This window comes from Lytechinus variegatus, chromosome 3 (assembly GCF_018143015.1).
Source record: "Lytechinus variegatus isolate NC3 chromosome 3, Lvar_3.0, whole genome shotgun sequence".
In the NCBI taxonomy this organism is placed as follows: Eukaryota; Metazoa; Echinodermata; class Echinoidea; order Temnopleuroida; family Toxopneustidae; genus Lytechinus; species Lytechinus variegatus.
The window spans coordinates 50,267,167-50,293,470 of NC_054742.1; the positions used below are offsets into that span (position 1 = coordinate 50,267,167).

The window sequence follows — 26,304 nt, forward strand, 5'->3', positions numbered from 1 at the left end:
CCCCCCTACTCTTTTGAGTAGGGGGGGACACAATATCAAAAGCCCCCCTATTTTCGGTCTTTTTTGATGGTAAGAAATACATCACGCTTGTCAAATTTATTTTCGTCGAAATGACCTCAAATTTGGGGTGATAACCTTTTTTTCTTTTTTTTTTTGTTTGACTTGTCAAATTTTCAAGCCCCTTGTCCCCTCTACCTCTTGGGAGAGATTTCCGCCCCTGTACTGACTCCTCAAGAATGAAATATATCTATTCATCTGAATTAACTTCCATAACGGTAGTGTAATATTCAATTTCTATCATCGGTTATCAATAAGTAGTTTTGGTAATTATTCTTTATACCAATGATTTCCTAGAGCAAGAGCTGAAAAGGATAACCCCCAACAAAAATGCAGTGATATAAAGGGCTGCAAAAGTGAGACAGCAGTCCAAATATACAAATGTTTATACAAGATTGTAAAAAGTTACTCATCAGGTTTTTATCTAATGATCGATCCGTAAAAAGTTCTTAGTTTATTCACCATTTGAAAAAATACTGTTTTTATTTGTTTATTGATCTGTTCTATTTCTGTATATTTGTACTATATTTAGAGATAATTTTGCGTTCTTCATATTTGGTTATATTGGACCATAATCAGTAAATTTTGCTAAATCCATTCTTAAGTAAGCATCACAATACTTTTTGAGACCTTACACTGTTTATCATTTGTTATTAATCCTGCCAGATGAAGGTTCTCTTCTACACACACTCCCATTCACACACACACAGAGTTCGATACTGTACATAACCTCATATGCCTATCCACACTCATGGTGGAAATCGGGGACATGTATTTCAGAAAAGTATTTCACTCTATAACCGAGGACTTATAATCATTGTGAATCGAGGACATTTTAAATGTTTTACTATAATGGAAGAGCGTGTAAGATGGGACCGTTTGCATATCTTACGCACCCGAGGACGTCCATGGTTTGCTGTGTGTCCCTGGTCCTAATATGGAATTTGTATGTGTGTCCTCCTTTCCACCCTAGGTACATGCACACACACGTTCTACACGCACATCAACATCAAACATACACTTTTCCATTTAATGTCAGTAATGGAACCCTTTTATCAATGTCTAGCAATGAAAAGTTGTAATTATCTGTCAGAAACCATTGTAACAATCATACACATTTGGGAGTGTTTTATAAAATGAACAGATACTTTATCCGCTAGGTCTTGACGAACTGTGCTTCTCCGGCACTTATCATATCTGACTTGTCTTGTTAACTGCAAAAGAAAATGCTCTCCCGCTCTTCTCATCGAATCAAAGCCAATGGTTATCTAATTTTGCATCTCGTCAGACAACAACGATGATGAAACATCTCTGAGTCTAACAGGTGAGCTTTCGCTCATCTTTATTATCTCATTTTGTATACATCCTGCTCTTTCACATTTTAGAGCCTCTCCCGCATAATCCAGACTGGAACGAGATAAGGGTACATTCAGTCATGAATTACGATGAGGTTTATTTCATTTTGAAACACATTTTTGTTTAATTTTCTGTTAGTTATAGCTAACTCTCATTACTATGCCATCCTGTTCAACATTATAGTGCAGTCTTTCTTTTGACTTAAATTTAATAATAATGAAACATATTTGAAGGTTTTCCTTCCTCACTTCTCTTTTTGATAATTTCTTCCAATATGATGAGGCTTAGTAACAATCAATTTTGGCGCATGATTACACTGTAAAAAATGAAGTGCTAATTTAGCACTTACAGTGCTTGTACATATATATAGTGACTGCACTACACGTGCTGATTTTCTAGTTTAATTTTTTAGTGTATGACTTCTAAATTACAGGTCCATTATCCTGTTTAAAAAAGATGATAAATGACAGAATGAAAAAAAATTATAATAAAAATTTCCAATCATGAATATTGTATTCAATCATTAGGTTTTTTTAACATCACATGCCCTACTCCTACTTATAAGAAAATATATACAGAGTGAAAACAAGCAATGCATTAAGGCCTGTTTGCGAGATATCTCGACACAATTATATTAAACTGTTAATTCCCTGAGAACGAAGAGATCTCCGTTGATCCAACACAATATAACAGAGAAACACCACAGTGTTGCTGCTCGTCGTTTGTTGCTAACACAGTTCGACTTAACACAGTAAGGATATTTTAGTCCTCTCTAGAAGCAGCTCAAGTAAAACGAAGTCTTGCTAATTGAAGATCGCTAGTAGAACCATCATCCATACATACAGGTTTATGTCTGTTGAATTAATTTTGACATAGATGGTAAAAATGTGGACGGTTTCATTGAATCAAAAATATGTGATGGATGCATAAACTAAAAGGAGAGCACACCAATGCAAAAATTTTGCAGTAATGGAATCGATTCACTTGACAGCAAAGTTGTTTTTTTTTGTTCCCATGAAAAACAGATGAAAATCTACAGTTATTACCCACATTTCTGCAATAGTCTTGGAGAGGTCAACATCTTACTTAGATAATTGAATGATGGATGATACAAAAACATAGGCCTCTTTTAGACGATAACTACCTTGTTTGTAGGAGACAAACTTGTGGTTTGTGACAGTCAATTTCCAATCAACTTTGGAAAACCTTGAGTGTATAGGCCTAACATAATGGCAGTGCCTTCGGCGAGGATCGCTCAGCAATCATGGTAATAGAAATGCTATATTATAGGCCTAATTATGTTGAAAGAGGAAAGGCAACATCGTCACCGGGCATCGTCGTGACGCGTCGTCTCATTCGACACATTGTGAGAGTGGTTTGTGAGTGGATTTAGCAATGGGTTTTAGTGACAGGCAACTTTCTTAGAGTGGGCTTAAAAGCGGTTTATTCTTTTAAGAAACTTTAAAGAACTCATCGGAATTCTGAATGTGAAATTCATACAAACACCAACGAAACGCTGGTCATTTTACATGTTCCACGGAATTCATATTATTGGGAAGTGCGGGCAGCTCAGTTTTTTATGATACTTCTGAAAGAAAATTTCTTTGAGATAATAAAAGATAGTAAACCATTTTCATGATCTTGCTCTTACCAGCTGTTGTAGAAGCACCTGGGGACGACCCGTCTAATGTTACTGTAATGAATAAAAACAAATTGAAGAGCTGTAATGGAAACAAAGAAGTAACAACAATCCCATAATTACCATGTACTGCTGTCAGTAAAAAAAACATTAGCAAAACAGGATTAAGTTATGTAACAATCTTACCTATACTAGTCTGTGTTTCAAATGTAGTTAACTCGGTTGTCGCTAAAACAAAACAAAGAAGATATTACATTAATAATAGAAGTATGAAAACTGTGAAGAATAGTTAAAGGATCACTATTGGCCTCTATTTGTTCAACACAAATTATACCACACTCGAGGGGAATCCAATAAAAAACGTTGTTTTTTCCACAAATGAATGCAAACAAATACCTTTTTATGTAGTATTTTCATGTTCACAGTAACGTTGTATTTGGGCGGAAGTTTTTTTTTTCGAGAATAAAAATATATATATATTGATATTAAGATGAAATATTATGATCAGGATAATGCATGGGCCCAATTTTTCTTACTGGCCGTGGTAGATACATCAGCAGTAACTATAAAAGAAAATTATGAATGTCATTTTGCGAACAATAATTAAGATAGTTAAGACAAATTCGCACACCACTTTTCCTATTTCCAACGTAAACATGATATATTATTGCCTTATTATCATAAAATTCGTTTTCACTTTTTCTATCAGTAGTCATTATCTGCATCCGTAGTTGTACAGGTTGTCGCTTAGAATATAAAAATGAAAGAAAAAGAAATGATATGAGAGTATTATACCGTAACGCAATTTGCATATCAAATATTGTCCTATAGATATGGAAAAATACAGATCTTCCCAAAATCAGAAATGTAATTGCAGTCCAGTTCGCTCGCTCCATTTTTAACTATGTTTACCAAAAAGCTATTGTTTCTCATTGTTAGACAGATTGTTTCAGGATAATAGACATAACGTATTACATTCACCCTTACCGGTCGTTGAAAAGATATCCGTGGTATCTGCAGTCACTACATATAATGAATAAAAATGTAAAAACAAAATACATAATTAAGAATAAGGAAATCGAAGATGTCCAAATGCAACTACTGACATGGAAATCTGATTAAAAGAAAAACTCAACTATTCATTTCACCATTCTCATTTCTTTTGTTTTGTAGTAATGTAACCAATAAAAACATTTGTTGGGATAGGAATCTGGTTTGTCTTATACAATATTAATCGGAAATGTGTAGGATAAGTATACCGTGGAAAAAAGGCAAATAAATATTTCGTAAATATCTACAACATATGCATTCTATGTGTATATATACATTAATGAATAAAGGTTGTGATGCAAAATTAGATAGTATAAATCGATTGCAATCGTTTTCTGGACAGTCCGGTTAATATGTTTTGAAAAATAAAAGTATTTTTGCCAAAATTTCCATGTTTTTAGGCAAAAATTTGCATGTGCATTGATATCTTTCTGTTTAGTCATTGATATCAACAATTAATGCAAAATATCAGCATTCTACACGAAAAAGGATACATTAACGAGAACATTGATATGCTTCATGAAAGTATTAATGTGTTAACTTGGTTAGATATAGGGAAAATACCTGCAAATGTATTCCCCGATATTGCGATAAAATGACACAAAAAAGCAACCTCCGTCACTAGTCACACTAGGTGTGACTAGCACGTATAAATGTATGTTATGAGCGTCGCGAAAGAAAAGTGTATATTAGATGTATGGGTATGAGGGCAAAAGGCGTTTTTTACATATTATGAAAGCAACTTTTATGTTAATGAAGCCTCTTGGAAAAGTTAGAGGAGGCACTGCTCTGCATGTCGCGAGCAATTACATTCGGGCACCTTAAAACATAGTCCCGCCAAAGCCTGTCGAAGGTACCCCCACCCTTATCCAAAGCTTGATTGTTAAAATATTATTATTATATGTAACTGATAGAATAAATGCTACTCTTTTGTCTCCAAGTGTATTAAGGCAATGAAATAGATTGATCTAAAGCAAAAAACACCTTTTTGCAGTGGCGCAGCTACGGGGGGGGGCCTGGGGGCACGTGCCCCCCCCTGAGATTTGGCAGAGCAAAAAAAGGGGGAGAGAAAGAAGAAAAGAAAAAAGGAAAAGAAGAAGACAGAAGAAAAAAAGAAGAGGAGGAAGACGAGTGAATAAATTAATGTGAGGGGAAAACTTGCAAAAAAAATCCTTTCATGTTACTATATAAAATTTTTGCTTGCGCTTCGCGCCAGAATTGCCTGTTCAATGAGATTCATATCTTGCTCAATAGGCTGATATGGAGCAAGTTTTGACGTCAATATACAAAACATATTTTAGCTCGGACATCGAGCTTTCATTATTTTTTTTCATTTACAAATTTAAGTGCTCTGTAAAATGTCCGTTTTATGGTCTACATATCAGCATTTTAAGCTCACTCTGCGTGGTCACATTGTTTGATTTGCCAAGTTAATATTGTCAGCTTGTATTCCATAATGTTCCACAAAAAATGTATTCAGAATGCCCAGATTATAGGTCTAAATCTAAAACATGCGCAATAGCCTGCATGCATGTTCTTTATTCAAAATTTACTTAAATTATTCAGTTTCACATCAGAATATCAATAATTGTCTGCTCACGCTTCACGATCGCATTATTAATGATACCCAATTAACTATATAACTTTTAGGTCTAAAATCTCAATTTTCTTCCTCTCGCGCTTCGCACTCGCATTAATTGTTTAGTTACATATCGATCCCATTTATTTATACAAAAAGTGCTTAGAATGACCATTTTTTTAGGTCGGAATGTCAAAAGAATTTGCCCGCGCTTCGCGCTCGCATTATTGAAATACTTACCGTCTTCGTGGGTAACTGTAAGCAGTCCTTAACCGGGACCCTTTTCGATAATGCTAGAACAGTTAATACAAATTTCTGCTCGTGCTTGGCGTTCGCAGTAACCATCTAGTTACATACGAATCTTGTTCCGGATCACACATAACATTGCCCAGAATATCAAATTTTCAGGACAAAATACATGAAAGTAAAAAAAAAAATCGCTCGCGCTTCGCGCTCGCACTTTTTATAAGGCTTATGAGATTATTTCACGTTTATGTTGTTTTATAAGAATAAAATTAAGAAGTGACTGATCGGGGAAAATATAGGTAAAGATAATTTTGGGCCCCGTCCCCTATTGGCGAAAGTCGGATCCGCCCTTGTGACACATACACACACACTGGGAAAAAATGGCCGGTGCCCCCCCCCCCCCTGAAAAAGCAAGGACCCCCCAGTGCCCCCCCCCAGGAAAAAATCCTAGCTACGCCACTGCCTTTTTGCCTCAATGGGGGCTCCAAATTGACAGATTTTCCTATAAATTGTTCAGATGCGAAATATGGGTTGTGTGACTTCAGCCGCCCCCTGAGGGGATAGGCTTTATTTTGCCAGCAATTCATTATATGAAACAGAAAAATACAAGTTTTTTATCCAAGTGGTTTTCTATATAGGAGAAACATCCTTTTGTCTCAATGTGGGCTCCAAAGTCGCAGATTTTCTAATAAAAAGGTTGAATACAGAAAATGTGTGGGCGATTTCAGGAGCCGCTGACGGGGGTATATAGGCTTTGCTGTACCAGCACTTCTTTATATGTAACTGGTAGATGAAAGGCAACTCTTTGGTCTCCATGTGATTTTAAAACAATTAAAATGGATTGCTCTTTAGCAGAAACATCCTTCATTGGGGGCTCCAAATTTGCAGATTTTTCCATAAATTTGCAAAATACGGAAAAGGGCGATGGTGTCTTCGGCAACCCACTGACGGGGTGGCTTCCATTTTCCAGCAATTCTTTATATGTAGCAGATAGAAGAAATTCTACTCTTTTGACTCCAAGTAGTTTACAACAAAAGTGGCTTCGTTACATAGTAGAAACATTTTTTTCATCAATCTGTATCCAAAATGACGAATTTTCCAAGAAATGGGCACAAAACGGAAAAGGTGCTGGGTGACTTGGGGCAGCCCCCTGAGAGGGTAGGCTTTGCTGTGGCTCACTTCTTTAAAATAATGTAGCTGATAGAGAAAACTTACTCTTCCGTCTCCAAGTGATTTCAAGAAAATAAAAGTTGTTTTTTCCTAACCGAAGCATCATTTTGCCACATTGAGGGCAAAGGCAAGATATTTTAATAGTCAAGCTTCGGATAAGGGTGGGGGTACCTTCGACAGGCTCTTGCGGGACTATGTTTTAAGGTGTCCGAATGTAATTTCTTGCGACATGCAGAGCAATGCCTCCAGTCCTCTAACTTTCCAAGAGGTTTCATTAACAAAAAAGTTGCTTTAACATGTAAAAAACGCCTTCCTGCCCTCATACCCATATCTGTAATATACACTTTTCAATCGCGACGCGCATAACATGCATTTATGCGTGCTAGTCACACCAACATAGGAGAGGCAAGACCGATTGAGTCTATTGTACTCTTTTGGAAGGCATGCCAGCGAGCGCATCGTAGTCGGTATCACAAGTGTGACTAGTGACGGAGGTTGCTTTTTTGGTGTCGTTTTATCGCAATATCGGGGAATACGTACTTTACCTATATCTAACCAAATTAAGACATTAATACTGTCATGAATCATATCAATGTTCGCGTTAATATATCCTCTTTCGTGCAGAAGGCTGATATTTTGCATTAATTGTTGATATCAATGAAAAAACAGAAAGATAAATCATTATATCTATATTTTTATGTTAATAGATGCTCTGAGATCTTATCCTTGAAATGCCATTTAAAAAAAATTGTTCATGCTTGAGCGAACAGGGGACGTTTTTGTCGGGGTTCAAAAAGAGGCTTGCGCCAAGATGGCAGAAATTAGAAATTTGATGATTAGACTTTGGGCTAATCAGCAGACTTTCTCTTAATGTTTTCAATATCTTTGCCATACTTTTAGAATAATACTCTCAAATTTGATTTACAAATTTATTTATTTACCTGCATTGTTTTGCTTTTCATTTAAACTTCTTTCACTTTTGAATTTTCCTACATAAGTAAGAAAAGAGGCTTTTTGTCAACCCAAGCAAGAAGATTTGCATTATTAATTGGGAGAATTTGTAATCATTCAAATCCTTTTATTACTGGTATGTGAAACAAAATTATGTTGTGGTACCTATAAAAGACATGAATCATATTTTCAAGGGGTTATTGAATCCTTCACCAAGTTTATACTTTTGGACTTATTCTTACGTATTCTTTATTTGCATTTTTTGAAGAATTTTCTGTTTTACATTTTTATAGCTTGGTGCTACATGTTGGGAAATGTTATGAAATAAAGCTGCCCTTAGAAGGTCAGAATGGAGAATGATATAACAATGAATATGATGTCTCTGAATGTAAGAGGGTTGCAAAATGCTGTTAAAAGGCGAAGTATTTTTAATTGGTTTAGGAATATGAAGATGGATATTGTTATGATACAAGAAAGTCACAGCTCTTCAAAAGATGAAGTAGTATGGACAAGTGAATGGGGTAACAAAATGTTGTTCTCCCATGGTTCAACAAACAGTAAAGGGGTGCTAATTTTGTTTAATAGTAGATTAAATTTGAAAATACATAGAGTATTTAAAGATGAATCAGGGAGAGTTATATGTGTTCATGTGAATATTGAAAATAACAGTTTTCTTATTTTGAATTTATATGCTCCAAATGTCGAAAATTTACAAGTACAGTTTTATAGAGATTTATTAAAAATATTAGAAACAGAATGGGATGGAAAGGAAAACATTATCATTGGTGGAGATTTTAATTGTATTTTAGATCCACAACTAGACAAAAAAGGTGGGACACATTTGGTCAAGAAAAAGGTTGTGCAAAAGATTAAAGACATTATAGTCCCTTTTGAATTAATCGACATATGGCGCACCAGAAATATTAATCGCAGACAATTCACTTGGAGACAAAACAAACCTCTTATTCAGTGCCGGCTGGATTATTTTTTAATTAACAGAGATTTGAAACATAAAGTTAAAAAGGTGAATATTGTTAGTGCATTACGCACAGACCATTCAGGCGTGAACCTAGAAATATGTTTGAATAAAAACAAGCGTGGGAAAGGATATTGGAAACTTAATACCTCACTTCTCTTAGATGAAGAATATATTAAGGTTATGAAGGAAAATATCAATAATTGGAAAAAAGAGTATTCATTCTTGGAACCAAGAATAAAGTGGGATTGGATCAAGTATAAGATACGATGTTTTAGTGTGAAATATTCTAGTCACATACAAAAGCAGATATCTGTCATTGAACAACAATTAAGAAGTAAATTGAATTTACTTGAAAATAGACTTGCCATCAGTGAAGAAGAGGGTATTATTAATCAGATAGAAAAGATAAAGGAAGAATTGATAGAAATAGACAACAAAAGAGTAGCTGGGCTAATGGTTAGGTCAAGGAGTCGATGGTACGAAAAGGGAGAAAAGAGTAATGAGTACTTTCTAGGTTTAGAAAAGAGGAATAATGTAAAGAAGCAGTGTTACGAAATATATGTAGAAGGCCAGTTGATTACAAATTTTAAAGATATTTTATCTGCTCAAAAGCAGTATTATGAAAAGTTATACACTACAAAAGTAAGGTTTGGAGCTGGAGAACAATGTAATTCGTTTCTACAAAATGTTTGTGTTCCAATATTAAATACTGAAGAAAGGGAAAAGTTGGAAAAACCCATTTCTAAAAGAGAATGTAGAGAAGTACTGAATGATTTGGCCAAAAACAAGAGCCCAGGAAATGATGGTATTCCAGTGGAATTTTATTTAAGTTTTTGGAATGAGTTAGAAGATATTTTTATGGAATCGGTATTATACAGTTTTGAAATAGGAGAATTGTCAACATCACAAAGGCAAGCTATCCTTATTCTGATTGCGAAAGAAGGCAAAGATGAAAGAGAACTCAAGAATTGGCGTCCAATTTCTTTATTGAATGTCGATGTAAAAATAATAACTAAGGTTTTTGCCAAACGCCTGTGTAAGTTTATAGATAAATTGATAAGTGTTTGTCAGACCGGTTTTATCAAAGGAAGATTTATAGGTGAATCCATCAGAGTTATTATGGATATTATGTTTTATACAAAAATGCATAACATACCAGGACTTTTTTTATTTTTAGATTATGAAAAAGCATTCGACTCATTAGAATGGGGCTTTATGATGAAAGTATTGGACAAATTCGGTTTTGGACCCAAATTCCAAAGTTACATCCAGACTTTTTACAACAATATAAGCAGTTGTGTTAGTAGCAATGGACATACATCTGGATATTTTGATTTGAGCCGGGGAGTAAGGCAAGGGGACCCAATCTCCCCATATCTTTTTATTCTAGGTGTGGAAATACTTTCATGTGCTATACGTCAAAATAAAAAAATTAAAGGTATAGATATAGATGGATATGTTATCAATATTGTACAATATGCAGATGACACTACGTTGGTTTTAGCAGACTTAGAATCGGCTAAAGAAGCCCTTTGTGTAATTGAAGATTTTGCGTCCTTTTCAGGTCTTAGAATTAATAAAAGCAAAACAAATGCTATGTGGTTGGGATCAAAAAGAACTTGTAAAGATAAGCCTTTGGATATTAATGTGCCGTCTGAACCATTCAGAGTATTGGGAATATTATTATCTTCAAATATTGATTCTATGATATCATTAAATTTCGAAAGATGTTTAGCTGATGTAAAAGTTCTGCTTAATATATGGCGTAAAAGGAATTTGAGTTTGATAGGAAAAATACAAATAGTTAAAACTTTTGCTATATCTAAATTTGTTTATTGTGGGTCAGTTTTACCAATTCCAGGCCATATATTGAATCAATTAGAGCAAGCTATTAAAGATTTTATATGGAATGGAAAAAATAGATATATTAAAAAGTGCACTCTAATAGGTTCATATTCGCAAGGAGGTTTAAACATGATTGATATCCCTTCCTTCTTCAATGCTTTAAAGATAAGATGGATATCAAGGTTTTTTACAGAAGACAACTCTCTTTGGTCTATTATATTTAGATATTTTATGAAGGAATTTGGAGGTGAATTTTTATTTTATTGTAATATGTCAAAAAGGAACTGTAAAATGATGGGCAATTGCCCTGGTTTCTATCAAGAGGTATTGAGTGCTTTTTTTCAATTTCGGTCATTAGATTCAAAGCATAAAGATGTAAGGGAAACAATTATTTGGAACAATGAAAGTGTTATAGTAGGAGGTAAACCTTTGTTTGTTAAAGAACTTTTTAGAGCTGGTTTATGGTACATCTCAGACTTATATGACAGTGAAGGTAAACTTATAGATTTCAATATATGGATGAAAAGAGGAGTGGAAAAGAAATTTTATATGAAATGGCGTTCAGTTGCTTCAGCCATTCCAAAAATATTGAAGTTAAGATGCCTTCATAATCAAGGAGAGTTAACAGTTCTAAAACTTGTATGTAATTTCAAAGGCAAAGATATAGACTTTAGGAAGTTGACAACACAGATTATCAATTTAATTTTGAAAGGCATACTTTTTGAGGATCCAACATCAGAAATTTACTGGAGCAATAAATATAATATAGAAAAATATAGATGGAAAACTATCTATAAAATGCCTTTTGTGTTTTTAACGGATACTAAGAGTAGAACTTTTCAATATAAAATAAACACAAGAACACTCCTCTTAAATAAAAGATTATATAAAATGAAAATTGTAGAATCTGAATTATGCACCTTTTGTAAACAAGAGGCGGAAACAACAGAGCATCTTTTTACAGAATGTCAGCATGCATGTACCTTTTGGGAAGAGTTTTTGAAATGGTGGTATACAAAATTTGATATCAATTTACAACTAAATGATGAAGATATTATTTTTGGTATATCTGATGGAAGACCACATAAATCACTTATGAATCAATGCTTAGTTGTAGCTAAACAAATGATATATACATGCAGACACTTGAATATTTTACCGTCCTTTGATTTGTTCTTTGTAAAGCTTAAACGAATATACAAAATAGAAAAACAAATTGGCATTCAGAATAAACAATTATCAAAGTTTGAAAAGAAATGGAAAACTCTACAGCCCTCTTTCATGTAATAGTTTGGGCAGCTTGATGGAAAACGAAATCAAATGTGTCACCATAACCATTCAATCCTGAAATGTTTTCTTTTTTTCCTTCTTTTTAATTTGTTTTGTATTTTATTTCATTTTGTATATAATATGTACAGTACAATGTATAATGATTATGTTTGTTATATGTATAAGAAGTTATGGATAATAAAAAATCACTGAAAGAAAAAAAAAAAGTTTATACTTACGTGCTTGACAGGACAAACAGGAAAGGGTTCATGTCTTTCAATGGCAATGGTGTATTGAGTCAATTTTGAAGGATCAAGATATGGCAGATCGGGTAAAATGCATGAAAAAGTTGTGAAGCGAGCAATCAAAAGTTTCCACCTTTTCATTAAAATATCAGATTTTGTGATTTTGACATAATATTCAGTAAATGATATCGTATTTCAATTTCTATGTTTTCGTTATTTTCCTTTCCACTTTTTTTCCTTGGTCATCATTTTCTATTTCTTATTTTCATTATTATTGTTATTTCATTTATTTATTATTATTTTTTTGGGGGGATCACCCCGAGCCCCGCCCATCTGTATGCCACTGTACAAAGGCACCATAACCTTTTTAGCACACAATGAAAGGAATTAAAAAAAAAACACGCTCTCCAATATTTCGCTTTTAAAAAATTGTTCTTGCCTAAAGAAGGAATATTCAAAGCTTAAAGAAAACATATAAAAAAAGGAACAACAGATCTATTCAAGCAAATAACAAGATTTGGAAATGAATTTTGACCACATAATTCGAAAATTATGGCACAGATAATGACAAGGTTAAAAGGAAGTCTGCTGATTAGAAAGAAGTTCGACTATCATGTTTATCACTTTATGCCATTTTGGCGCAAGTCTCTGTTTTAAGACAAAAACATTCCGTGTCCGCTCAAGCATGAACTAAACTATATTATGTTAATAGCATTTGAAGGATAAGACTTCAGAGCACCTATTGACACCAAAATATACAGATCATAATTTGAAACACAAAAATTTTATAAACTTTTCAAATCTGTCCCGTATTTTTTTTTTTTTGATACGCTACTTGCAAAAGAACTAGACAAAGCGCAACCCTCTCTGATGGGATAAACATAATTATTTGATGTTAACTCGTAATTATTTTCTCTGTTAAATCCTCAACCTTCTAATGGATACCTTCTAAAAGTGGATAAGATAATCGACCACTTTCTTCAGTTTAAGAATAGGAATACAATATATCAAAACTAAGAAAATACAATGATATATTATTACCATGTGCTGAAGTAGTCGTCTGTCTGCAGCCCGATTGTCTCAAGAAGGTACCTGCTAATGTCCCGTAAGCTTTTTTGGGTATTGTATCATAACCATAAGTCGTGACGCTAAATGGGATGTCTGGATCAACATGGCTCACGGTATGAACTCCTTCCGTTATTTCTTTTCCCCAGATTGTAGAAACTGCAGTAGTGACATGAGATGCGGTCGACGAGTCCAATAAGACACCGTCTACTTGGATCCCACTCTCATACATGGTGTCTACAGTGATGTCTATATAGTTCGAAGAGACGAAAGAACTCGCAACCGGGAAGGTAATCGATCCTACTGGGAACTGCTCTTTTGGTGAAATGATTGACATCGATGGGTCTCCTTGGTTGTCGCTTCCATAAGACCTCTGGTATTGAACAACAAGGACAGGCTCTGAAGTCTCAAATTCAAAAGCATCAGGAGTGCCTGAGGTGAAGTCATAATATTCAAACGCATCAATAGTGGTGCTAACTGAATCCGATGTGATACGAGTGTCATCGAGGGTCGCTATGATTCTAATATCAAGTCCGCTGTTCGGTCTCCCATGGTAAGTTGACACAGAAAAAAAACGTCCTAGGGTGTTGACTGGTGGCATTTGCTCAACCATATAGTCACAGGCCTGGACATTACCCGGTACTTTAGCGCATGTCACACCTGAGATAACCGATACAGGTGCGGATGATACAACACGTGAGGCGCTCAAATCCAGAGGACTCTGGACCTGATAAGTCTGACCAGCATTGAGTATAAAGTTGAGATCTGCGGTCAAGCCTTTTGTTATTCTATCCTCTCTGATCAACTCTGGAAACTCCACGGTTACATTGGTAACAGTAGAAACAGCGGTTACAGTGAACTCTGAGGAGAATGCAGAAGTAGGAGTATAACTAGCTATGGCATAGTCGTTGCCGAGGCTGTCCACGGGAAACACAAGGAAGTTATCCACGCTACTTCTCAAATAGCTATATCCAATTACCGAGATTTCACCACCCAGTGCTGAGATCTTTACAGAGCAGTCCTGAAGACCAGAACCGGTACATCGGGAGTTCTCAGACAATTTTAATGATAGAATCGTATTGGAAGAAACTATACCTGTCAAGGTATCACCGGTGAACTCTCTCACCTCCACATTGACATCATGTTGGGAGGAAGTCGAAATCACGAGAGAATTTCTTTCTTTACTTTTGTCTTTGTTACTTGGAAAGGCGACTATAAAGCTTCTCCCGATGTTCGATTGAGAACAGTCAACTGTATAAAAGAGTTTGAGAGAAATTAATTTGCATTTTTTTTTGTCATTTAGATAAGATTCTTTTTATACATCGTTATTCATCTGTTCTTTTTTTACTTACACCTACAGACATTGATACCAACCATGCATATACTTGCCATGTATTTGATATATCATGGAGAAAAAGAGCCATAATTCCCAAAGGGAATAAAGTCCTGTGACCATGTAGACTGGTGACGGGTACCGAAGACCAGAGTTGGGTATTGCCTGATAGATCTTGATCTAGAGACCAATCGAATCATGATCTAGTTGCTTTCATATTCTGCTACGCTATCATAAATTCAGTTTGATATTCTTGGTTTACAACTTTTATGCAGATTATCACGATTAGAATCTTGATAGTTCAATTGCGTGCTATTGTATTTCATATAGTCAAGACTTGAAGCTAAGTTTTCGCGAAGTCCCATTCTTCGAATACCGTTTTTGAGATACACTGTAGAATTATCATACTTTTTGATAAACCGTGGTCTACTTAAACTTTAAACTTAAATCTAGACACATACGATATTTGTCTGTGTTAAAATGAGCAATGATAAATGTAAATTTCATTCAACTTATTCTACGTCTTTCGCATTCAGATGAATCCAATAGAAGCCAGCTCGAATAAATATCTTTAATAACTAATTCCAATCTGAGCCAGATGCCTCATTGATTTCGACTAGAACAATTCAAAACAATGACAAATTCGTTCCATGTCCCAAATTGGCTGTAGCGAGAACCAGATAACTGGTTTCAATAGATATAATTTTGCTCCATTTGAGTTTGGTCCGGGATAAACCATTCATAACAACTAAAAAACAATAGCTGCCCTGAAACTCGTAGCTCTGGTGAATTTTGATGTAAATCTCCTAAGAAAATTCCAACCCTAAAGTTGTTAATTTAATTTTATTTCATTCACTTTGAAGTGTCACATCCAGGGCACGTTTCTCCAAATACTGATTTACATAATTCAGTGATCTTTAGGATCTTAAATCCGAATTGGCGCTGGGTTGGGGAATGTTGGAGTCAGTATATATACATGTTAGCGTTGGGAAAGTTAGCTTCCTTGTATACACAACCAGAACTGAACAAAGCTTGACGTTATCTGGATTATTAAAAGCAGACCACGATAATGAAGACAAGGTCCCTTTCGTTGACGTGTCTTCAAAAATAATGATGTACAGATCAGTGATCATTAAGATCCGAATACTGTGGCGACCTTGATCCTTCAAACTTCCTTCACACTTTGCCGTGTTCCGGGATTTTTCCAAAGACTGATTTACATATCAATCACCTGTATATGTGCCTAAATCTTCAACAGTTGACAATGACGCGATTTCCCGAACATCTATTGTGGTTTGTCCGAATTACATAGACCTATAGTATTATAATTGGGAAATCATAGTAATACTTATACTGGCATTGTAACGACAGACATATCCGATCATTTTCTTATTTTTACCCATATCCAAACAATGCAATCACTCGCAAAAATGGAAAAGAAATATAGGATCTGTCGCAACTTTAGTGACAAAAATATTGAACGCCTCCAAGAAGATTTAAGCTCTGTTGATTGGTCTGACGTTTATAACTCGAAAGAGAATGTTGATGACTCATTTGACATATTTTTTAAATATTTCAATGATTGCTTAGATTCTTGTGTTCCTTTAAAGAAATATCGAAATTACGACTATAAACGTGTTCCAAAGCTACCATGGGTTTCAAAATTGATATTAAGGTCTATCAATCGGAAAAATAATCTGTATGTTTCTTATATATCAAATCCAAATGATGCTTTACGAAATAGATACACGTCTTATAAAAATACCTTAACAACTACTCTCCGAATAGCAAAAAAGAGGTTTTATTCAGAAAAATTACAATCATATAAAAACGACCTTAAAAATACATGGAAAACAATAAATGGGGCTCTAAACAAAATTAACAAACCTAGTGCTGTTAATAAATTATGTGTAGATGGAAATATGGTTGAAGATACTCATTCTATAGCAAATGAATTTAATTCATATTTCTCTCAAATTGGACCAAAGTTAGCTGGAAATATTATCCCTGTAGAAAATTCGTTTAAGGACTTTTTGGACAAACAAAATGATAATTCAATATTTCTTACTCCAGTTCATAGAGAAGAATTACTTGAGATTGTATTTAATTTGAAAGCAGGAAAGACACCCGGATATGATGGCATTACAAATAGAGTAGTGAAAAACATTATACATTCTCTTGCTGATCCCCTGCTTCATATATTTAATTTATCATTGCAGCTTGGCCAGGTCCCAAAGAAGATGAAAATAGCTAAAGTTATACCCATTTTCAAGAAGGGAGACCAATTAATTACTAGTAATTATCGCCCAATATCTTTGTTAACTTCGTTCTCAAAAATTCTTGAAAGGATCATTTATAAAAGGACAGTTGCTTTCCTTAAGAAATATAGTATTATATGTGATAATCAATTCGGTTTTAGAGAAAAACATAATACAACTCATGCTATATTGACATTAATAAATAAAATATCTACTTCTTTTGATAATTCTGATCATACTGTAGGATTATTCCTTGACTTCTCAAAAGCGTTTGACACAATAGATCATGAAATACTGTTATGTAAGCTATCAACAGGGGCGGATCCAGGATTTTGAAATAGGGGGGGCGCCAGCGGCGAGGGAGCGAAGCGACCGAGCGGGGGGAGGGTGTGGGAGGGGGGATACCCCCTCCCACGGCAAGGACTTTTTCAAAAAATCATGTCCAAAAGTCGTATTTTGAGAGCACCTTTAGAAGAAAAATGCACACTTAAATCACTGTAACTTCATGAATAAAAAACACATACTGACTCATTTAGGAGCTGGTTTCCAGTCACACACCGTATAAGCGGTCATTCAAAACATACATTTGGCAAAGGCTCTTCACTTGCTTGCATCGTGTGATTGAAACGTCAAATTTAAATGATACAAAACTGAGACTTGTAATCGATAAGTTCCGAATAATCCATTCTGTTTATTGTCATTTGTGTATTTACATTGTGTGTTTCAAACGAGAATTGTTTAGTCGTATGGCAACATGCATAAAATTTGGTTCTTTTTTCCCCAAAATGCACAGTAAATTGTTACAAACTACAGAAAAAAACGACATCATCTTCTGGTAATCAACCTTTTCCCTCGTATTATTTTCAAATCATCTTCAATAATTCAGTCATTCTGCACAACCTCAAAGTAATATAATGCTTCTTAAGGGGATTCTCATCATTTTTATTGTTTACGTTTTCGATTTTGCTGGCAATTTTTTTTAAAGATATATTGTAATCAGCAAACCTATAGATTATCAAACATTAAAAATGGGGTAAGGGGGGGGGGGGGGTTAATGTCACAATTTCTACTTTTTAACAATACACAATGTGTCCTCGGGACGTTTTTCCCCAGCACGAAAGTATTTTTATTCTCCCCCCAACCCCCACCCCCCCCCCCGTCACATAAAATCTTCGCTCCTTACGCTGACATATAGCTGCCTATACACAGCAAACGCGGAGTGGGGTCGACTGGTAATTGAGAATATACAATTTTGCTCCTTGATAATTCGTTGGAATGATTGCTTCGGCGAAACTTAGTTGGGGCGCCCTGGATAATATGCCTCTGAATCTACCAGAAAGTGTAAAAGTTAGTTTACATTAAATACAAATATGTCTGACCTATACATTTCAGTGAAAACGTACATGATCAAGGCAGAGTGATAAAGCTGCGCACGTGGCGCCCGATATAGGGCTTCATCTTTGAGTGAAGAATAATCTCGGGGATAGACATTATCATTCGCATCGTTGACACTTTCTCTCGCGATCTGTTACTTACAATTTACATGTATTTGCCATAAAGACGGACAAACGCATGTTACAAAAAACACAAAATTTCGGGGAAAAATGATATCCAATCCAACATCTTCACACTGGTCACTGCACTGCAACTCCCGATTACAAGTGGTGCAATTTTCCAACCAATCGACCTGCGCGCCCTGGAATTCCGGAATTTACATATTGCAATACAGTATGACAGAGGTGCATTTGTGCGAACACAAAGGCCATGAGCGTAAGTTAAAATATAGTTTTGACTAGATCTAGCCCTTGAAATTGACTACATTGTACCAATCCAGTAAATATAACCATCCAAAAAACAAAAAAAAATCCGGCGAAAATAGGGGGGCGCGCGCGCCCGGGGCGCCCCCCTCTGGATCCGCCACTGATCAAATTACGGTATCAGAGGGACAGCTTTACAATGGTTTAGGAGTTATCTTACAGATAGAATTCAGTTTGTTACAGTAAATGAATCAGAATCTCCAACAAGGCCAGTTTCCTGTGGAATTCCACAAGGTAGTATTCTTGGCCCTTTGTTATTTATACTTTATGTTAATGATATGAAAAATTCATCTCATGTTCTCTCATTTATTCTCTTTGCTGATGATTCCAATATTTTCTATACACACCATGATCCACATGTACTTGTGAGCACTATGAATACAGAATTTAAAAAAGTAACAAACTGGATTAAAGCCAACAAATTGTCACTGAATCTGCAAAAAACTAATTATATGCTTTTTAGTCATTCATTGAAACATCTACCGCATCAAATACTTTTAGATAATACTGAAATCAAAGAAGTGCAAACAACAAAATTTTTAGGTCTTACTATTGATAACAAGCTTACGTGGAATGCTCATATCAACAATACTTGCAAAACTGTGTCAAGAAATATTGGAGTCATCAATAAGCTTAAATACGTTCTTCCAGCACAGGCGCTATCCATGTTGTATTGTGCATTAATTCTACCATATCTTAATTATGGAATTCTGGCATGGGGTAATGCCTCTCAAACGAGACTAAATAAAGTCTTGCTACTTCAGAAAAAAGTACTGAGAATAATATGCAATATGTCCTTTAGAGCTCATACGGATGAATTGTTTCGTCAGAAACGTATCCTTAAAATCAATGACCTGTACCGCTTGCAACTATTCCAATTCATGTATCAGCTAGATAGAAATAGTGTACCTAATGTCCTACAAAAGAAATTTATGAGAAACAATACTTTACATTCATATAATACGAGACAATCAAATGACTATCACTTACCTAAAAGTAAAACAGTATTTTCTAGCAAAACTGTATTTTTTACAGGACCAAAACTCTGGAATTCTCTGGACAGAGAAATGAAAGAGGCAGCTAATCTTATACGATTTAAATTACTCATCAAAAAATTTCTCCTGAATTCTTATTGATTCAATCAAATATTTGTGAACTTCATACTTATCCACGGTAGTATTGATTATTTTAAAGTCAATATTTAATTCTGTATATAGTGTAAATACATTTGTGTTACAGTGTTTATATCTATATAATTTTATAGAATTTTGCTGATTATTTTACTCTATTTGTGTTTTGATGGGGGGGTGTTACACCCACAAATGTAATAATCGCCCACAAATGTAATAACGCCCACAAATGTAATAACACTTTACCCACAAATGTAATAACGCCCACAAATGTAATAACACTTTACCCACAAATGTAATAATTTTTGATCGCCCACAAATGTAATAACACTTTACCCACAAATGTAATAACGCCCACAAATGTAATAACAATTTACCCACAAATGTAATAATTTTTGATCGCCCACAAATGTAATGACTTTACTTACAAATGTAATCAATTTGAAGTGATTTTTTGTCGAATTCGTTCTAAACTAATATCCTATAGTAATGCGTTCATATAGCACAAAAGTTCAAAGTCTTTTTTCCAGACCCGGTTAATGAAATATTACAGTACAAGTCCAAGTCTTTTTCCAGACCCGGTTTTTCAAAATTATAATATACGTCCAAAGTCTTTTTACCAGACTCGATTGTTTCAAAATTATAATATACGTCCAAAGTCTTTTTTCCAGACCCGGTTTATTCAAAAATTATAATGCAAGTCCAAAGTCTTTTTTTCAGACCCGGTCGTTTCAAAAGTTATAATATACGTCGGTGAGGGGTAAATACAACACTCTAAGCCCAAGCATTTTAAGTGGCTTTAATTTTGCAGATTGGTCTCAGCTGTCATTTTTTTCAATATTTCTTTATCTTTCAAATAACCGGGTCCAGACGAAAGACTAGCATAATACTCGTGTTATTCCACAAGAATAAGAATATGAGTCTTTTGTTTTTAGGATTGTTTAAATAATTTTTAAATCACCGGGTCTGGAATAAAGACAACGCTCTAAACATGTGTTTTTCTACATGCATTGTCTTAAATTGGAGGATTGTTGGTTCTTAGATTCGTTGTTGGGGGTTGAGTTTTATTGATTTTTTATTCCTGAAATAATTGTGTCTGGAGGAAAGTCGATCTTCGACAATCGGTCTTCATGTTGTTCCACAGTAATTAGATTATTGGGTATTCGTTTTAGAATATTTGTAAAAACTATTTTATTTTTCAAATAGTAACCAAGTCTGGAGAAAGGATGTCTGCTTTACCCACGCGTTATTACAATGTTTTGTAGGGGTAGTAGTATTATTAAAAAAAGACATATTTTTACTGGGTGAAACTTTGGAAATTTGGTCTTAGATTCAAAGTTTTTCAGTTACATTTTTTAATAGCCGGGTCTGGAGGAAAGAGTACGTTTTAAAACTCGTATTAGTCCACGAGAATAAGAATATAAGGTCTTATGTTAGAAGATTTTTCTTCGTTACTGTTTTAGGTCTGGAATAAAGACAACACTCTAAACCTCTTTTAAAACAGGTTCTTAGGTTGAAGGTTTGTTTGGTCTTAGACTTTGGTTTTTTCTAATTCTTACTATTAGCGTTTTTTTAAAGAAAAAAAATGGTCGGGCTGAAAGACTACGCTATATCCAGCATTAATAAGATTATGGGGTCTTTATACTGTTTTTAAACTGTTTTTCATAATGTTTAAATAACAGGGAACCGGGTCTGGAGAAAAGACTACGCTTGATTCTCAATTTACTCCTAGTGCATATATTCACAATATACACCGTATAAGTTGAAACAACAACAAAGACATTAATTCCACCAGTTTTAATTAACTGGGTCTGGAGAAAAGACTAAGCTCGATTTCCATTTTTTCCACAGGAAGATCATTATTTTTGAAATAACTGGGTCAGGAAAAAGACTTTGGACTTATTGAAATTCTTGAAACAACCGGGTCTGGAAAAAAAGACTTTGGACTTTTATCATATTTTTTTAAACAACCGGGTCTGGAAAAAAGACTTTGGATTTATATTATAATTTTTGAAACAACCGGGTCTGGAAGAAAGACTTTGGACTTGTACTTTGATGGCGCAAATATTCACTACTGAATGACACGCGCCGTATAAGCTAAAACAACAACAACAACATGATGTTTTATTAACCCGGTCTGAAAAAAGACTTTGCACTTTTGTGCTATATGAACGCATTACTATAGGATTTTAGCTTAGAACGGATTCGCCAAAAATCCCTTCAAATTTATTACATTTGTGGGTAAAGTCATTATTACATTTGTGGGCGATCCAAAATTATTACATTTGTGGGTAAAGTGTTATTACATTTGTGGGCGTTATTACATTTGTGGGTAAAGTGTTATTACATTTGTGGGCGTTATTACATTTGTGGGCGTTATTACATTTGTGGGTGCAACAGGGGGGTCTACATTTTACAAGCTCTGCTTTTTAGTAGGCCCCTCCACTTTTTTTTCATTTCATTGCTACGTTTCAATCCTGCATTTGTTATGCATTTTTTTCATTGTAAACATGATTACGAAATGTACATTGATGATTGTGGAATATGAACATATCAATAAATAAATAAATAAAGTGAAAGGACTCATGATTTCTGTGAAACTTCTTTGTGTGAGACAAGATGATGACTCAGGTAACCACACATTTCAATGAGATGAAGTACTCTCTCTATCCATGCTAAAATGAAAGTTAATTGTACAAATGAATCAGTTCCCATAGAGTAGTCAAACTATACACATGATTGTGTCTCTCAAGCCACCTAAATATTGTGTAACTGGAACTCTCCATGGTGTCAGAAGTTAAAAACTGACTGTTGTCTTGTAAAAATGGATGTCATGCGACCATCAGAAGCCTTTTCTCTACAAGGCAACATCACAGATAATTGGAAGATGTGGAAACAGCGCTTTGAGCTGTATTCAACAGCTAATGGACATGACAATAAGGACTCAAAAGTACAAACAGCGACACTGCTTCAAATCATTGGTGAAGACGCGTTGGAGATTTATAACACATTTTTTTTTTCGAGCAGGACATTTCTTCGTCAGGACAAACTAAAGCACCGACATTAACACCGACTTTTTGGAGAAATTCACTGTACATTTTGAGCCACAGTCCAACGTGACTTTTGAGAGACATGTATTCAACACAAGATTTCAACATGAAAACGAGTCATTTGACCAGTTCGTCACAGACTGCCTTTTCAAGTATTTTTGATAGATATGACAATAGTGAGATCGGTCTATAATTGCCGATGTCACTTGACATCGGTCTATAATTGCCGATGTCACTTGACTCACCACTCTTCGGTACTGGGATAATCTTTGCTCTTTTGAAATCACTTAGGAAGCATCAAGGGGTGGTATTCTGAGGTCATTTTATCTTTAAAATATTTTATTTTATCTCTTAAAATGAAATTGGTATTCTGAGATGACATTTTATCTCTCAGATAAAATTTACAATTTTATCTTGCGTAACTTTTAATGATACGCAACAAAACAGTGCCTGCGTAGACAAAGGCATCGCGTATCTGGGTATTGCAACGCAGATGATGTGCTTGCGCCCAAGATAGTTTGAAGAAAAAATAAAATAAACTTAAAAGAGGGTAGGGGCTATTTTATCTCCGCGACGTTGATTTCACCAATATTTCTAGGTGAATTAACCCCCAAATGTTGACATGAAAATGAAGAAAAATTATATATTTATTAAGAATAACACCTTAACGTTATTCCTGTACAATAAGAAAGTATTTCATAAGACTTGTCTTTACTAATATTGTCTTTGAAATGATGCTTGAAAAGATGCGATACAGACCTCGAAAAAAGATGAGAGCATTGTCCTTTTTGTTAAAAAGAAATCTCTGTAAAGACGCGCGAGCGTATAGTGCAAGCGTATTTGAAGTCAAAAATTAACGCAATCTCACTCCTTTGCCACACCTCCTTGTGGAATGGATTTCCATTGGTTGACTGACACGAAAGAGCTATAAAAGCGAGTTTCTAATTGGATATTGATTAAAAAGTAGGTGTGTCTTACAGAGATAAAATGAAGATAAAATGGTTCTCAGAATACCAATTTGGAGAGATTTTAAGGGCATTTTATCTCACTGATTTTAACGGAGATAAAATATTTTATTTTATCTGAGATAAAATGGATCTCAGAATACCACCCCAGAGCTTTAAAGATTTATTAAATGTTACTGATAGTGGTTCAGCTACAAAAGGGGCGGCGATTTTCAATAATCTTGGATGAGACCAACAGCTTTGTTTTCATCAATTTTCCCCAAGTTCTTCTTAACAAATTCCGAGTCATTATTTCAAACTTAAATTTTGATACGACTTTTGATGACGTATTCATTGAATTGAAATTTTAATTTTCGGGATGGTTATGCCTTTGACCAACAGTAACAAAAAATTCGTTAAATGACTTTGCGATTTCTTGCTTGTCAGATGTCGTGTGAGTTCCAGTATTTATATTCGGATTGACTGAAACCTTTTCTTGGGCAACAGTTTTTTCAGTTCTTTCCAAGAATGTTGTATTTTGTTTTGACATTTTTGGATTTTGTTGCGATAAAATTCCCTTTTCAACTTCTTGTTGAAATATTCACTTTGTTTCGGAAATACTTTTCCAAAGTTCATTGATTTCCTGACCTGTTTTTATTGATTTCTTCAGTGTGTCAAACTTTCTTTTATAATAATCACGATCCCTCAACAGCAGAGGCGTCGATCCAAGGGGGGGGGGCATCGGCCCACCAATGAAAATATTGGGGGGAACATATCGTTTTGCCCCCCCCCCATAATTCCGCATGTGCAAAAATAAAATAAGATTGTATTAATGTTTTACAGAAATCAGCAAGCGAGATTGAGATACACATCTCTTTCTGCATTTATAGTGCTCAAAATGTCCGCTTTTCAGATTGCAATATACAAATTTTCAGCTCGCGCTTCGTGATCGCATCATTTCTGTAGCAAAAACCCATACTTTTCATGATAAATAGGTAAATAGAATGTCCCGTTTTCAGTTAACCTCAAAAGAACTCCCGCTTCGATTTGCAATAATCTTGTGTTAGATATATATCTTGTTCTTTATTAAAAGCGTCCATTAAACTGTCAATATTTTCAGATCGAAATATCAAAATGTTCAGCTCACGCTTCGCATCTATTGTTCTTTTAGGTTAGATATCCATGGTATAAAAAATGCTTAGAATAAAAAGTTTTTCAGGTCAGAATTTAAAGAATTTTCTGCTCGCTATCGGCACTCGCATTATCTGTGTAGTGAGATATGTATCCTCCTCATTAGTTAATACAAACAGTCCTGAGTAGGTACCTTTTTCCTGTTTTCAGGTCATTATATTGAAAAAATTTCAGATCGCGCTTCCCGCTCGCATTAATTGGTTGGTGAGACATGTGTCTCTTTTTCATGAGTCTGTATATATAGGCCCATGTATGTGTGTGGTTGATTTGATTTAGAACGTTGATTCATGACTTTGCCCCCCCCCCCATCCGAAAAACGAATCGACGCCCCTGCTCGATAGAGCCAGGTATTCAGTTGTTATCCAGTGGGACCCACCCAATTTTTTTCTTACTGTAATATGGGGGGCGTGTTTATCAGCTAATACCTTAAAAGCTTTCAATTAATTCCCCCCAGTTATAATCAATGTCCTCTTCTGACGACAATAGATCGCTTCATCGAATATCAGCAAGGTCATCGAAAAAGTCATCCTCGACAAAGTTTCTGAACGATCTAAATGTAAACATTTCGGGCTTAGCTTTTGGTCTATTGTAACCGAGGATAAAATATACAAGGGAGTGGTCACTAAGTCCGCATGAGATTGTTTCAGATTGCTGTACACTTGTTACCATTGAACCAGAAACACAGATAATATCGATGAACGTACTGCTACAAGGAGTTATTCTTGCAGGTTCTTGTATGAGCTGGGTTAATTGAAAAGTGGAATAGAGTTCACGGACCTTACCTGAAAGGCTATTTTTTGGTTAACATGTTGTAGTTAAAATCACCTAGGACAATGATATTGTTTGTAAAAGAAAATACTTTGCTTCTAGGCTTTCAAAGAATGATAAAAAAACAATCCGGTTTACGATATACGACACATAGGAAATATGGAAATCGATATCGAGTTTTCATTTCAAACCACATTTCAAAATCGTCTTTCAAAGTCATGTCTTCTAATATATGCTTCATTATTTTTTATGTCACATCCAATTCCACCACCGTGGACATTACGATATCTCCTTCCTAAAATGTTACCTGGAATGTCTAAGATATTTGAGGTGAATGTATCGTCAACCCATGTCTCGGACAT

At 34.9% G+C, this 26,304-nt stretch overlaps 1 protein-coding gene across 1 annotated transcript; it reads right to left on the reverse strand.

The window, feature by feature from the left end:
• Nucleotides 1–1,987: 1,987 nt before the first annotated feature.
• LOC121412058 lies at nucleotides 1,988–26,304 on the reverse strand. The gene is made up of 6 exons (XM_041604969.1): nucleotides 26,250–26,304; nucleotides 13,428–14,702; nucleotides 4,040–4,075; nucleotides 3,239–3,280; nucleotides 3,065–3,106; nucleotides 1,988–2,266 (listed from the first exon to the last, which is right to left on the reverse strand). Exons 1-6 carry the CDS (start codon nucleotides 26,302–26,304, stop codon nucleotides 2,217–2,219), a joined length of 1,500 nt encoding a protein of 499 aa, XP_041460903.1. The 3' UTR covers nucleotides 1,988–2,216.